Source organism: Manis javanica, chromosome 2 (genome assembly GCF_040802235.1).
Source record: "Manis javanica isolate MJ-LG chromosome 2, MJ_LKY, whole genome shotgun sequence".
Lineage (NCBI taxonomy): Eukaryota > Metazoa > Chordata > Mammalia > Pholidota > Manidae > Manis > Manis javanica.
Window position 1 is genome coordinate 20606932 of NC_133157.1, and position 12678 is coordinate 20619609.

The 12678-nt window shown below is 38.5% G+C and overlaps 1 protein-coding gene across 12 annotated transcripts in view; it reads left to right on the top strand.

Annotated features, from left to right (window-relative positions):
• The window catches only part of SUSD1 (sushi domain containing 1), a 163717-nt gene that overhangs the window by 17158 nt on the left and 133881 nt on the right, over positions 1 to 12678 (top strand). For all 12 annotated transcript variants that reach the window (XR_012126747.1, XR_012126776.1, XR_012126748.1 and 9 more), the window contains exon 4: positions 12498 to 12650. Coding sequence is in view for 9 of the 12 variants with exons in the window: in XM_073226163.1 (XP_073082264.1) it covers positions 12498 to 12650 (153 nt within the window). In the remaining 3 variants the exon portion in view is untranslated. The remainder of the gene's footprint in view (positions 1 to 12497; positions 12651 to 12678) is intronic.

A 12678-nucleotide genomic window follows, 5' to 3' on the forward strand; every position in this document is an offset into this window, starting at 1 on the left:
TAGGAAGGAGACAGAGGCCAAAGATTCTGACTCCAAAGATGGTTAAACCAAAGCTCCATCCCCCTAAATGCCAGAGGCCTTGGCCAGGGCGCTATTGCTTCCCTTTGGGAGGGAGAGGGGCATGCCTGAGTCCCCGGCCCCTGGTCCCCAGGCTGACATCTCCCACATTTTGCTCTTGCCTCATCTTTGCTCATGTCCCAGGAGATGGGTACCCCAGGATCTTTCCCAAGGCCCTGTTGAGTATGTAAACTATGTACACAGGGTTCTTTTTTACTCCACTAAAGTTTTGGGAAGAGCAACTGGAACAGGAGCTGGACTTAAGAGTTTTTCTTTGAACCATCTATAAAATAGGTTTTCCTAAGCCAGCCATCAGTATTGGCAAGATTGTGAGGGAAATACTTAGCCTTTTGAATTCAGGCTTTAGCTCATAACCAGCGTATTTCTAAGCAAGACCTCAAAAATGGTTCTCCATTTATTCGTCTACTACTTTAGCAGAAGTTGTATGGAGCTCTGGAATAGAGGTGGGCCAGTTCATCTTGATTATAATGATCCATGATTATTTTTCCCAAAAGGTAACAGAAGAACATGCCAACATTTTTTCCTCAGAAGGACTATAGCCTTGTTTTTTCCACTTATGAAAAAAAAATCCCACATACCTGTGTAGAAAAGTCAAGGAATTATGCAAAAGCATGAAGCAGAAAGAAAAAATCACTTAATATTAATCCCGAGGCAACAACTCTCAATATTTTTTTAAATCTTTTTTAATATGCCTCTATATGTGTGTGTGTGTATATATATATATATATATATATATATATATATACACATAATTTTAGATTACAATCTGATTATAATTGAGAACTGATTCTGCTACTTACTAACTAAATGAACTAAGGTCTTTTCCTTAACCTTTCTAAACCACTTCTGTAAAATGAAGCTAAGTATACTAGGTTTTTGTGGGGGATTAAATAACACAGGGGGAAAGCATTTAGCCCAGTGCCCAATAGGTCCTCAATACATGCCAGCTAACACATGTGAGGGCCTGGCCTCTCGACAGATTTAGTTTTCCACTTCACCATAACTCATACCTGAGCCTGAGTGTGACCATGAGCAGTTTGCACACACATATACACACACTCTCATGGGTTTCTTAGCTGGGGTCCGAGGGGTGGCCACATGACTTGTTCCATTAGATTTGAATGCATGTATATGTTGTTCCACAATCAAGTATTTTATTTCAAAAATATAGTATATTCTTTTCTCTATATCTAACTCTGTCAAGTAAGATAAAACAAAATTATCTTCACTCACAATAGATGATCTTTCCATTTCAATAAAAATAAATATGTAACGCATGAGAAATGAAAATATATGTCCACAAAAGACTTGAACAGGAATGTTCATAATAGTCCAACCTGGAAAGAATCCAAAGGTCCCTCAACAGGAGGATAGATAAACAAATTCTGATACATTTCTATAATGGACTACTACTCAACAAAGAAAGTAACTATCTGTTGACATACATACAACATATAGGAATCTTAAAAAAGTTGTGTTGAAAAAAAGATTCCATACACAAAAATGTGCATTATAAAAAAGTCCATTTATATAAAGTATAGGCAAAACTGATTTACAGTGATAGAAGTCAAAACGTGGTTGCTTGGGGGTGGGATGGGGATTGACTAGAAACATGAGGTATCTTCCTGAGGAGATGGAATGTTCCAGATCTTATTTAGGATGTTGTCTAGATAGTTGTATGAGATGTTCGCAACTCATGAACTGAACACTTGTGATCAGTACATTTTATTGTATGTAAATTATAACTCACTTAAAAATTAATATAGAGATATATAATACCTTTTAAATTAACTACATGGAATTCATTATATAGCTGTACTATGATACTTAACTGATTATTTTCCCCTCTATTGTGACTATTTTCCTGCATTTTGCTACTATAAGAAATGCCATAATGAACATCCTTGTACTTAGATGGTTACAAATAATTATTTCCTTGTTATAAATTCTGGAAAATAATTTCTGTGTTAAAGGTGTACCTATTCATTTTACATTTTGATACATAGTTCCATACTGACTTCCAGAAAGTTCGTACTGATAGTCTGTCTCACTAATCATTAAGGTTTTATTTCTTCACATCTTTGCCAACATTGGGTAATACCAATAAATGATGTGAATTTTATAGTCCCAATTATGAATGGGTGTGTTCTTCTAATGTGACTTAAGGTTTAGGCTTTTTAGCTGAATTTGACATTTGAGGAGGGAAGGTGGAAGGAAAAAAACCCAACAATAACTTTACTTTCCAAGATGTGAGGAAGTAATCTTTGTCTTATCTTACTCTTCAGAGTTGGAAGGGGCTAGTTCTTAGGTGGTGGTATGGAGATAGGTAGACTGTGAGGGCCTTTCATGAATTTGAATGTCCTTCAATGCATTTTTCTCACCGAGTCCATTCTGAGCCTTCAAATTTTAAGCTTTTCAAGACAAGGGCTTGCATTTAATGGGGTATTTATAGACTAGCTTCTTTGTATTTATTTATTAAACATTTTTTGAATTGAACTAACATCTTTTAAAACTCTTGTCTCTTTGGCACTTCTCTTCTAGCTAAGGGTCTTTCAGATGGATTTTCTGATTCTGTCTTGGAGCATTCAAATCTAGTGGAACAAGTCATGTGGCCACCCCTTGGACCCCAGCTAAGAAACCCATGAGAGTGTGTGTATATGTGTGTGCAAACTGCTCATGGTCACACTCAGGCTCAGGTATGGGTTATGGTGAAGTGGCTCATGCTCCAGGGAAAACTAAATCTGTTGAGAGGCCAGGCCCTCACAGTGTGTTACTATGTTAGCTGGCATGTATTGAGGACCTATCAGGCACTGGGCTAAATGCTTTCCCCCTGTGTTATTTAATCCCCCACAAAAACCTAGTATAATTAGCTTCATTTTACAGAAGTGGTTTAGAAAGGTTAAGAAAGAGACTTTAGTTCATCTAGTAAGTAAGTAGAAGAATCAGTTCTCAAACCTGGGTCTGTTTGACTTTCAAGCCCATGCTATCAGTTGAAAGGATTAAATACAGAACACCAGGGCCCTTGGACCAGGTCAGAGTGTCCTGCTCAGTTTTGCTACTTTCTCGCCATGAGTTATTCTGATTGCAGATCATTTAAATAATCCTTTGTATAGAATGGGACATAGGGAATTTTCCCTCTTGATTAGTTATATTAATAATTTATTGCATAATGTTTGCTCAGAATGTTTTTTCTTGATAAGCAAGCTTGTTATAACCTTGGAGACCCCATGGAATCTGCCATATGTGAAGAAGTTGTTCACATGAGTTTAACATATTTATCCAGCCAAGATTCTAGGATGGATTATAAAAGGGATGGTTTATAAGCATTAAAAGGTAGCAGGGATTAAAAGTGAAAATCATGCCATACTGATCTCAGTGACACATGGAGAGACAGCTGTACTTCATTATTGGATGATGGTCCAATTAGATTGTAATGGGACAGACAGTGTGGTATAGTGGTTAAGAATATGGTCTTCAAAACCAGACACTGGCTTCAAATCCTGGCTTTTCCGCTACTTAACCTGCGTGACTTAATCCAGTTAACAACTCTATGCTTCAGTTACTTCATCTGTAAAATGGAGATAATAATACCATCTACCCCCCAGAGTTTTGGGAAGATTAAATAAGATGAAAACAATCAGTAATAAATAAGGTAGTGTTTAGAATGGTGCCTGGCATGCCCAAGATGACATGCAGAAGTTGTTGTTATTAACTGTCATTATAACAAGTATTGTTATTAGGTTCTTGAATGATTGTACACAAAGCAAATGGATTTAGTGACTGTAGCGACTCATACAGAGCTGATCCATATCTAGAAACTCCAAAGTCTTTTTCATACCACTGTTACTTAGCCACATTTTTCTCCTATAGTACTTGTACTGCTTAATTTTGGAAGACTATTGAAAAATCTGTTTATTGCCATTCACTATTTTTGAGGAGTGGGACAGGTGGACAGCCTGGAAAATGATTTCTATGTCAAAAATATGCATACACATTTTACAAATTCCCAGTAGGAATAAAAAGTCTTGATAAGCTAAAATGATGTATTCAACCTAGGATCCTGCAGTGTTGAGATCATCTCTAACATTCATACTAGATTGAGATTGATTTTATCTTATGTTCTTTTTACTTGAGAGTCCATTCTTAACAATTACCCAGATTCCATGATTATATTATCAATAATTGTTTAATGCGAAGTTTTACTGGTTCCATTTCTCACCACTGTTTGTTGTGTGTTATTATGTTCCCCTTTCTTGACATTATTTAGTTTGATGTTTTTCTCTCAACTATTTTCTCAAAATCTTTTTCAGAAAAGAAATGTCAATAGAATAATTTCTGAGATCATTTACATTCTAAAATGTCATTCCTTTGCTTAAATATAGCACAATGTTTTGGTCCCTTTTCCTTAGAACCACTGCTATCTAGCATGTAATGTTTCAGACAAGAAGTCCAAGGTCAGATTGGTTCCCTTTTCCTCATGAATTACTATTCCTTTCTCTTACGAGATTTATAGATTTTTCTCTTATCTCATGAAATTTAAAATGACTTTCATATTTCAACATGCATGAACAATGAATGTTGTCACCACAAAAGTCTATTTAGATTTGAATAAATAAGCTGAGGGAATTTTTCTTTGGATATTAATTCTTATACATATATTCCATTCTATTCTAAAATTCCTCTTAAATGGATATTAAATATTTTGGATGTGTCCTCATATCATTTTCCTGCTGTACAGTTTCTATCACACATAATTTCCTTTTCTCTGTGTTTTGGAAAAATCCTCAAGCTGGTATTTGAAATTTTATTTTTCAGTAGTGCCCCAATTTTTATTATTCAATGCTTCTATTGAGTTTCTATTTTTGGCATTCATATTTTGTTTTTCATTTCTAAGACCTCATTGTTTTCTCAGAAGTTCCCCTGTTTATTCACTATAAAGTATCCTCCTAATCTCATTTGGACTTCTGTGTCTCTTGACAGGAATGTCAAGAGTGTATTGGTTATCTGTTATTGCATAACTGTACTCCCCCCAATTTAGTGGCTTGAAACAATTTTATTTTTTTTAGTTAAAAAATTTTTTAAAATTTTGTTATCATTAATCTACAATTACATGAAGAACATTATGTTTACTAGGCTCGCCCCTTCACCAAGTCCCCCTCCCACACCCCGTTACAGTTACTGTCCATCAGCATAGTAAGATGCTGTAGAATCACTACTTGTCTTCACTGTGTTACACAGCCCTCCCCGTGCCCCCCCCACATGCTAATCATAATACCCCTTTCTTTATCCCTGTCCTTATCCCTCCCTTCCCTCCCATCCTCCCAAGTCCCTATCCCTTTGGTAACTGTTAGTCCATTCTTGGGTTCTGTGATTCTGCTGCTGTTTTGTTCCTTCAGTTTTTCTTTATTCTTATACTCCACATATGAGTGAAATCATTTGATACTTGTCTTTCTCTGCCTGGCTTATTTCACTGAGCATAATACCCTCTAGTTCCAATCATGTTGTTGCAAATTGTAGGATGTTTTCTTCTTATGGCTGAATAATATTCCATTGTGTATATGTACCACATCTTCTTTATCCATTCATCTACTGATGGACATTTAGGTTGCTTCCATTTCTTGGCTAGTGTAAATAGTGCTGTGGTAAACATAGGGGTGCATCTGTCGTTTTCAAACTGGGCTGCTGCATTCTTAGGGTAAATTCCTAGAAGTGGAATCCCTGGGTCAAATGGTATGTCTATTTTGAGCTTTTTGAGGAACCTCCATACTGCTTTCCACAATGGTTGAACTAATTTACATTCCCACCAGCAGTGTAGGAGGGTTCCCCTTTCTCCACAACCTCACCAACATGTGTTGTTGTTTGTCTTTTGGATGGTGGCGATCCTTACTGGTGTGAGGTGATACCTCATTGTGGTTTTAATTTCCATTTCTCTGATGACTAGTGATGTGGAGCATCTTTTCATGTGTCTGTTGGCCATCTGAATTTCTTCTTTGGAGAACTGTCTGTTCAGCTCCTCTGCCCATTTTTTAACTGGGTTATTTGCTTTTTGTTTGTTGAGGTGCATGAGCTCTTTATATATTTTGGATGTGAACCCTTTATTGGATCTGTCGTTTATGAATATATTCTCCCATACTGTAGGGTACCTTTTTGTTCTATTGATGGTGTCCTTTGCTGTACAGATGCTTTCATCTTGATATAGTCCCATTTGTTCATTTTTGCTTTTGTTTCCCTTGCCCGGGGAGATATGTTCATGAAGAAGTTGCTCATGTTTATGTCCAAGAGATTTTTGCCTATGTTTTTTTCTAGAAGTTTTATGGTTTCATGACTTACATTCAGGTCTTGGATCCATTTCGAATTTACTTTTGTGTATGGGGTTAGACAGTGATCCAGTTTCGTTCTCTTACATGTAGCTGTCCAGTTTTGCCAGAACCATCTGCTGAAGAGACTGTCATTTCCCCATTGTATATCCATGGCTCCTTTATTGAATATTAATTGACCATATATGTTTGGGTTAATGTTTGGAGTCTCTATTCTGTTCCACTGGTCTGTGGCTCTGTTCTTGTGCCAGTACCAAATTGCCTTGATTACTGTGGCTTTGTAGTAGAGCTTGAAGTTGGGAAGCGAGACACCCCCCCCCCACTTTATTCTTCCTTCTCAGGATTGCTTTGGCTATTCTGGGTCTTTGGTGTTTCCATATGAATTTTTGAACTATTTGTTCCAGTTCCTTGAAGAATGTTGTTGGTAATTTGATAGGGATTGCATCAAATCTGTATATTGCTTTGGGCAGGATGGCCATTTTGACAATATTAATTCTTCCTAGCCAAGAGCATGGGATGAGTTTCCATTTGCTAGCGTCCTCTTTAATTTCTCTTAAGAGTGTCTTATAGTTTTCAGGGTATAGGTCTTTCACTTCCTTGGTTAGGTTTATTCCTAGGTATTTTATTCTTCTTGATGCAATTGTGAATGGAATTGTTTTCCTGATTTCTCTATTAGTTCATTATTAGTGTATTGGAAAGCCACAGATTTCTGTGTGTTAATTTTGTATCCTGCAACTTTGCTGTATTCCAATATCAGTTCTAGTAGTTTTGGAGTGGAGTCTTTAGGGTTTTTTATGTACAGTATCATGTCATCTGCAAATAGTGACAGTTTAACTTCTTCTTTACCAATTTGGATTGGTTGTATTTCTTTGTTTTGTCTAATGCTATGGCTAGGACCTCCAGTACTATGTTGAATAACAGTGGGGAGAGTGGGCATCCCTGTCTTGTTCCCGATCTCAAAGGAAAAGCTTTCAGCTTCTCGCTGTTCAGTATGATGTTGGCTGTGGGTTTATCATATATGGCCTTTATTATGTTCAGGTATTTGCCCTGTATACCCATTTTGCTGAGAGTTTTTATCATGAATGGATGTTGAATTTTGTTGAATGCTTTTTCAGCATCTATGGAGATGATCATGTGGTTTTTGTCTTTCTTTTTGTTGATGTGGTGGATGATGTTGATGGATTTTTGAATGTTGTACCATCCTTGCATCCCTGGGATGAATCCCACTTGGTCATGGTGTATGATCCTTTTGATGTATTTTTGAATTCGGTTTGCTAATATTTTGTTGAGTATTTTTGTATCTATGTTCAGCAGGGATATTGGTCTGTAATTTTCTTTTTTGGTGGGGTCTTTGCCTGGTTTTGGTATTAGGGTAATGTTGGCTTCATAGAATGAGTTTGGGAGTATTCCCTCCTCTTCTATTTTTTGGAAAACTTTAAAAAGAATGGGTATTATGTCTTCTCTGTATGTCTGATAAAATTCCGAGGTAAATCCATCTGGCCCAGGGTTTTGTTCCTGGGTAGTTTTTTGATTACTGCTTCAATTTCTTTGCTGGTAATTGGTTTGTTTAGATTTTGTATTTCTTCCTTGGTCAGTCTTGGAAGGTTGTATTTTTCTAAGAAGTTGTCCATTTCTCCTAGGCTTTCCAGCTTGTTAGCATATAGGTTTTCATAGTATTCTCTAATAATTCTTTGTATTTCTGTGGGGTCCGTCGTGATTTTTCCTTTCTCATTTCTGATTCTGTTGATGTGTGTTGATTCTCTTTTTCCTTAATAAGTCTGGCTAGAGGCTTATCTATTTTGTTTATTTTCTCAAAGAACCAGCTCTTGGTTTCATTGATTTTTTTCTATTGTTTTATTCTTCTCAATTTTATTTACTTCTTCTCTGATCTTTATTATGTCCCTCCTTCTGCTGACTTTAGGCCTCATTTGTTCTTCTTTTTCCAATTTCGATAATTGTGATGTTAGACTATTCATTTGGGATTGTCCTTCCTTCTTTAAATATGCCTGGATTGCTATATACTTTCCTCTTAAGACTGCTTTTGCTGCGTCCCACAGAAGTTGGGGCTTTGCGTTGTTGTTGTCATTTGTTTCCATATATTTCTGGATCTCCATTTTAATTTGGTTGTTGATCCATTGATTATTTAGGAGCATTTTGTTAAGCCTACATGTGTTTGTGAGTCTTTTTGCTTTCTTTGTACAATTTATTTCTAGTTTTATACCTTTGTGGTCTGAAAGGTTTGTTCGTAGGATTTCAATCTTTTGTAATTTACTGAGGCTTTTTTTGTGGCCTAGTATGTGGTCTATTCTGGAGAATGTTCTATGTGCACTTGAGAAGAATATGTATCCTGTTGCTTTTGGATGTAGAGTTCTATAAATGTCCATCTGTTCTAATGTGTTGTTCAGTGCCTCTGTGTCCTTACTTATTTTCTGTCTGGTGGATCTATCCTTTGGAGTGAGTGGTGTGTTGATGTCTCCTAAAATGAATGCATTGCATTCTATTTCCTCCTTTAATTTTATTAGTATTTGTTTCACATATGCTGGTGCTCCTGTGTTGGGTGCATATATATTTAGAATGGTTATATCCTCATGTTGTACTGAGCCCTTTATCATTATGTAATGTCCTTCTTTATCTCTTGTTACTTTCTTTGTTTTGAAGTCTATTTTGTCTGATACTAGTAGTGCAATACCTGCTTTTTTCTCCCTGTTGTTTGCATGAAATATCTTTTTCCATCCCTTGACTTTTAGTCTGTGCATGTCTTTGGGTTTGAGGTGGGTCTTTTGTAAACAGCATATATATGGGTCTTGCTTTTTTATCTATTCTATTACTCTGTGTCTTTTGATTGGTGCATTTAGTCCATTTACATTCAGGGTGATTATTGAAAGATATGTACTTATTTTCATTGCAGGCTTTAGATTCGTGGTTACTGAAGGTTCAAGGTTAGCTTCTTTAGTATGTTACTGCCTAACTTAACTCACTTATTGAGCTATTATAGACACTGTCTGGTGATTTTTTATTTCGTTCCCTTCTTATTCCTCCTCCTCCATTCTTTATATGTTGATTGTTTTATTCTGTGCTCTTTTGTCTTTCCTTGAACTGCTTTTGTGGGTAGTTGATTTTATTTTTTTCCTTTAGTTAGTATTTGGTTGGTCTGCTTTCTTTGCTGTGATTTTATTTTCTCTGGTAACATCTATTTCGTCTTAGGAGTGCTCCCATCTAGAGCAGTGCCTCTAAAATACCCTGTAGAGGTGGTTTGTGGGAGGCGAATTCCCTCAACTTTTGCTTGTCTGGGAATTGTTTAATCCCTCCTTCATATTTAAATGATAATCGTGCTGGATACAGTATTCTTGGTTCAAGTCCCTTCTGTTTCATTGCATTAAATATATCATGCCATTCTCTTCTGGCCTATAAGGTTTCTGTTGAGAAGTCTGATGATAACCTAATGGGTTTTCCTTTTTAGGTGACCTTTTTCTTCTCTCTAGCTGCCTTTAAAACTCTGTCCTTGTCCCTGATCTTTGCCATTTTAATTATTATGTGTCTTGGTGTTGTCATCCTTGGGTCCCTTCTGTTGGGAGTTCTGTGTACTTCTGTGGTCTGAACAATTATTTCCTCCCCCAGTTTGGGGACGTTTTCAGCAATTGTTTCTTCAAATACACTTTCTATCCCTTTTTCTCTCTCTTCTTCTGGTACCCCTATAATGCAAATATTGTTCCATTTGGATTGGTCACACAGTTCTCTTAATATTAATTCATTCCTGGAGATCCTTTTATCTCTCTCTGCGTCAGCTTCATGCATTCCTGTTCTCTGGTTTCTATTCCATCAATGGCCTCTTGCATCTTATCCATTCTGCTTATAAATCCTTCCAGAGATTGTTTCATTTCTGTAATCTCCTTCTGGACATCATCTCTTAGCTCTTGCATATTTCTCTGCAGCTCTGTCAGCAGGGTTATGACCTTTATTTTGAATTCTTTTTCAGGGAGATTGGTTAGGTCTGTCTCCCCAGATTCCTTCTCAGGGGAGGATGTCTGGGTTAGTCTGGTCTGTATCAAATTCTCCTGCCTTTTTATGACAATAGAGATAGTTATGGGGAGCTGGTGCGTGTGTTGGCTGAGAGAACATCCCTTCTTGCTGGTTTGTGGCCTTCCTCTCCTGGGAGAACAGCGACCCCTAATGGCTTGTGCTGGGCAGCTGCACGCAGACAGGGTATCTAATTCTTGCCCGGCCACTGTGAAAGAAGCTCCCCTGCTGCTGTGGGTGTGACCGGTGTCAGGCTACTGCTCCACTATGGTGGAGCGGTGTTGGAGGGGAAACAGGCAGGAGGCTGTTTATCTCCTTGAGGGGCCTCCTAGCTGCGCTGCTGCCCAGGGGGTTAGGGTGCCCGGAGTTCCCCGGGATTCCCAGCTGCTGGGCTAAGTGTCCTGGGATGTTTCCGTCCAGCTGTGGGGTCCCTGTACCTTTAACTCTTTCACAACACACTCACTTATCTTTGTCTCATGGGTGCCGGCTGCAGAGATCTACTCGCAGGTTTTACTGTCCCATTTCCCTATTGTCCAGCACCCCATGCACTGTGTGTCTGCACTCTGGTCCGGATGGCTAGGGCTGGTTGTTTAGAAGTCCTGGGCTCCCTCTCCCTCCCCACTCTGACGCCTCTCCTCCCACCGGGAGCTGGGGTGAGCGGCGCTCGGATCCCGCCGGGCCACTTCGCGAGGTGCTGGTTTCTCGCAGGTGTAGATGTAGCCTGGCTGTTGTCCTGTATCTTCTGGTCTCTCTAGTTGTATTTGTGGAATTTTCAAAAATATATATGGTTTTGGGAGGAGATTTCTGCTGCTCTACTCATCTTGGCTCCTCTGGCTTTAAAGAATTTATTAATTCTCACAATTCCATGGCTAGGTGATTCTGTCACTCACATGGTTATATTCAGCTGGGGGCTGGGCTGGGCTGGGCTGGTAGGTATAAGAAGGCCTTTCTCACATGTCTAAGGCCTTGATGCTGCCTATCTGGCCAGGGTACCTTAGTACTCATTCCGTGTGGCCTCCCACTTCATACGGCATCTCATCTTTAGGGCCTCTTCTAAGTGACCTCTCCCTTCTTATTCCAGGATGACAACCTGGATTTCCTTAGAGCAAGGCCACTGGATTCCAACAGAGAGAAAGAGGAAAGAGGGTGCCTCCAAGGCTAGGTGCAGAGCAGGCAGAGTGTTAACTCAAGGCCAAGGCTTCATATTAGTCCTTCCAAAATTACTGGTCTTTGAAATCCCAGAGTTTGGGAATCATCAGGCTTTCTTAAATCATGCTGTTACCTGTCCTCTGTGCCCCCAACGGTTCTTGCACATGTTCTGGGAAAAGTCCCATTTCACTTAAGGTACTTTTTTCTCCAAGTAATATGGGTGTGTGTATGGCTGTGGTAGAATTCCTAAAGGTTTACATTATGTTCTCTAAGCCACTTTTGGGGGTAAAAACTGTTAGCTGGCAAAGAGGTTTCTTCTCCAGTCTCTGAATTACTGTGTGGTTTTTACTCATTTACCTGATAGTTTGCCAATCTTCAGTCAAGGAAGCATCTGCCAACGGGCATATCTTGTCCTTCTTGAAGCCTGTTTCAAGCCCTTACAATCTCAGTAATATTAGGGAGACCCTTTTGAATTATCCCCTTACTATCTGCCTTACCATCCAATAATCATGAGCTGGGAAGAATTTTTCACGCTGGTTTGAATTGTTTTGTATTTGGAGTTCTCCTTCAGATATTTTAGTATGAAGTGGAGGTCATCCTTATTTTAAGGTAATTGAATTTATTTTTAGCATACTTTTTTGGGTTCATTTTGTTGGGTGTCAGAAAGATGGTGATGGTTATTAGTTTAATATAAATTTCTAGAACATGTAGGCAAGTATTTATTGAACACCTCTTAGTACCTATGCTGTAAAGGATATACGAGAAGAACCCGTACAGAGTAGAATAAAATTCATGATACAATTGCAAACAAATGCATCCATTCATAAAGGTAGATTGAGAATGTGAGAAATGACTGTCACAATTTCCCCCCCTTCCCTTTTTTTTTTTTCTTTTTCTTTTTCTGTTTTCCTTCTTGGATTTGGGGTGGGTCTCAAGACGTAGATGAGTGTGAGGTTTCCGGCCTGTGCAGGCAAGGAGGACGGTGTGTGAACACTCACGGCAGCTTTGAATGCTACTGTTTGGATGGATACTTACCAAAGAGCGGGCCCGAGCCTTTCCACCCGACCAGAGATGCCACATCATGCACAGGTAGGTTCTTACTGAAGAATATAACATC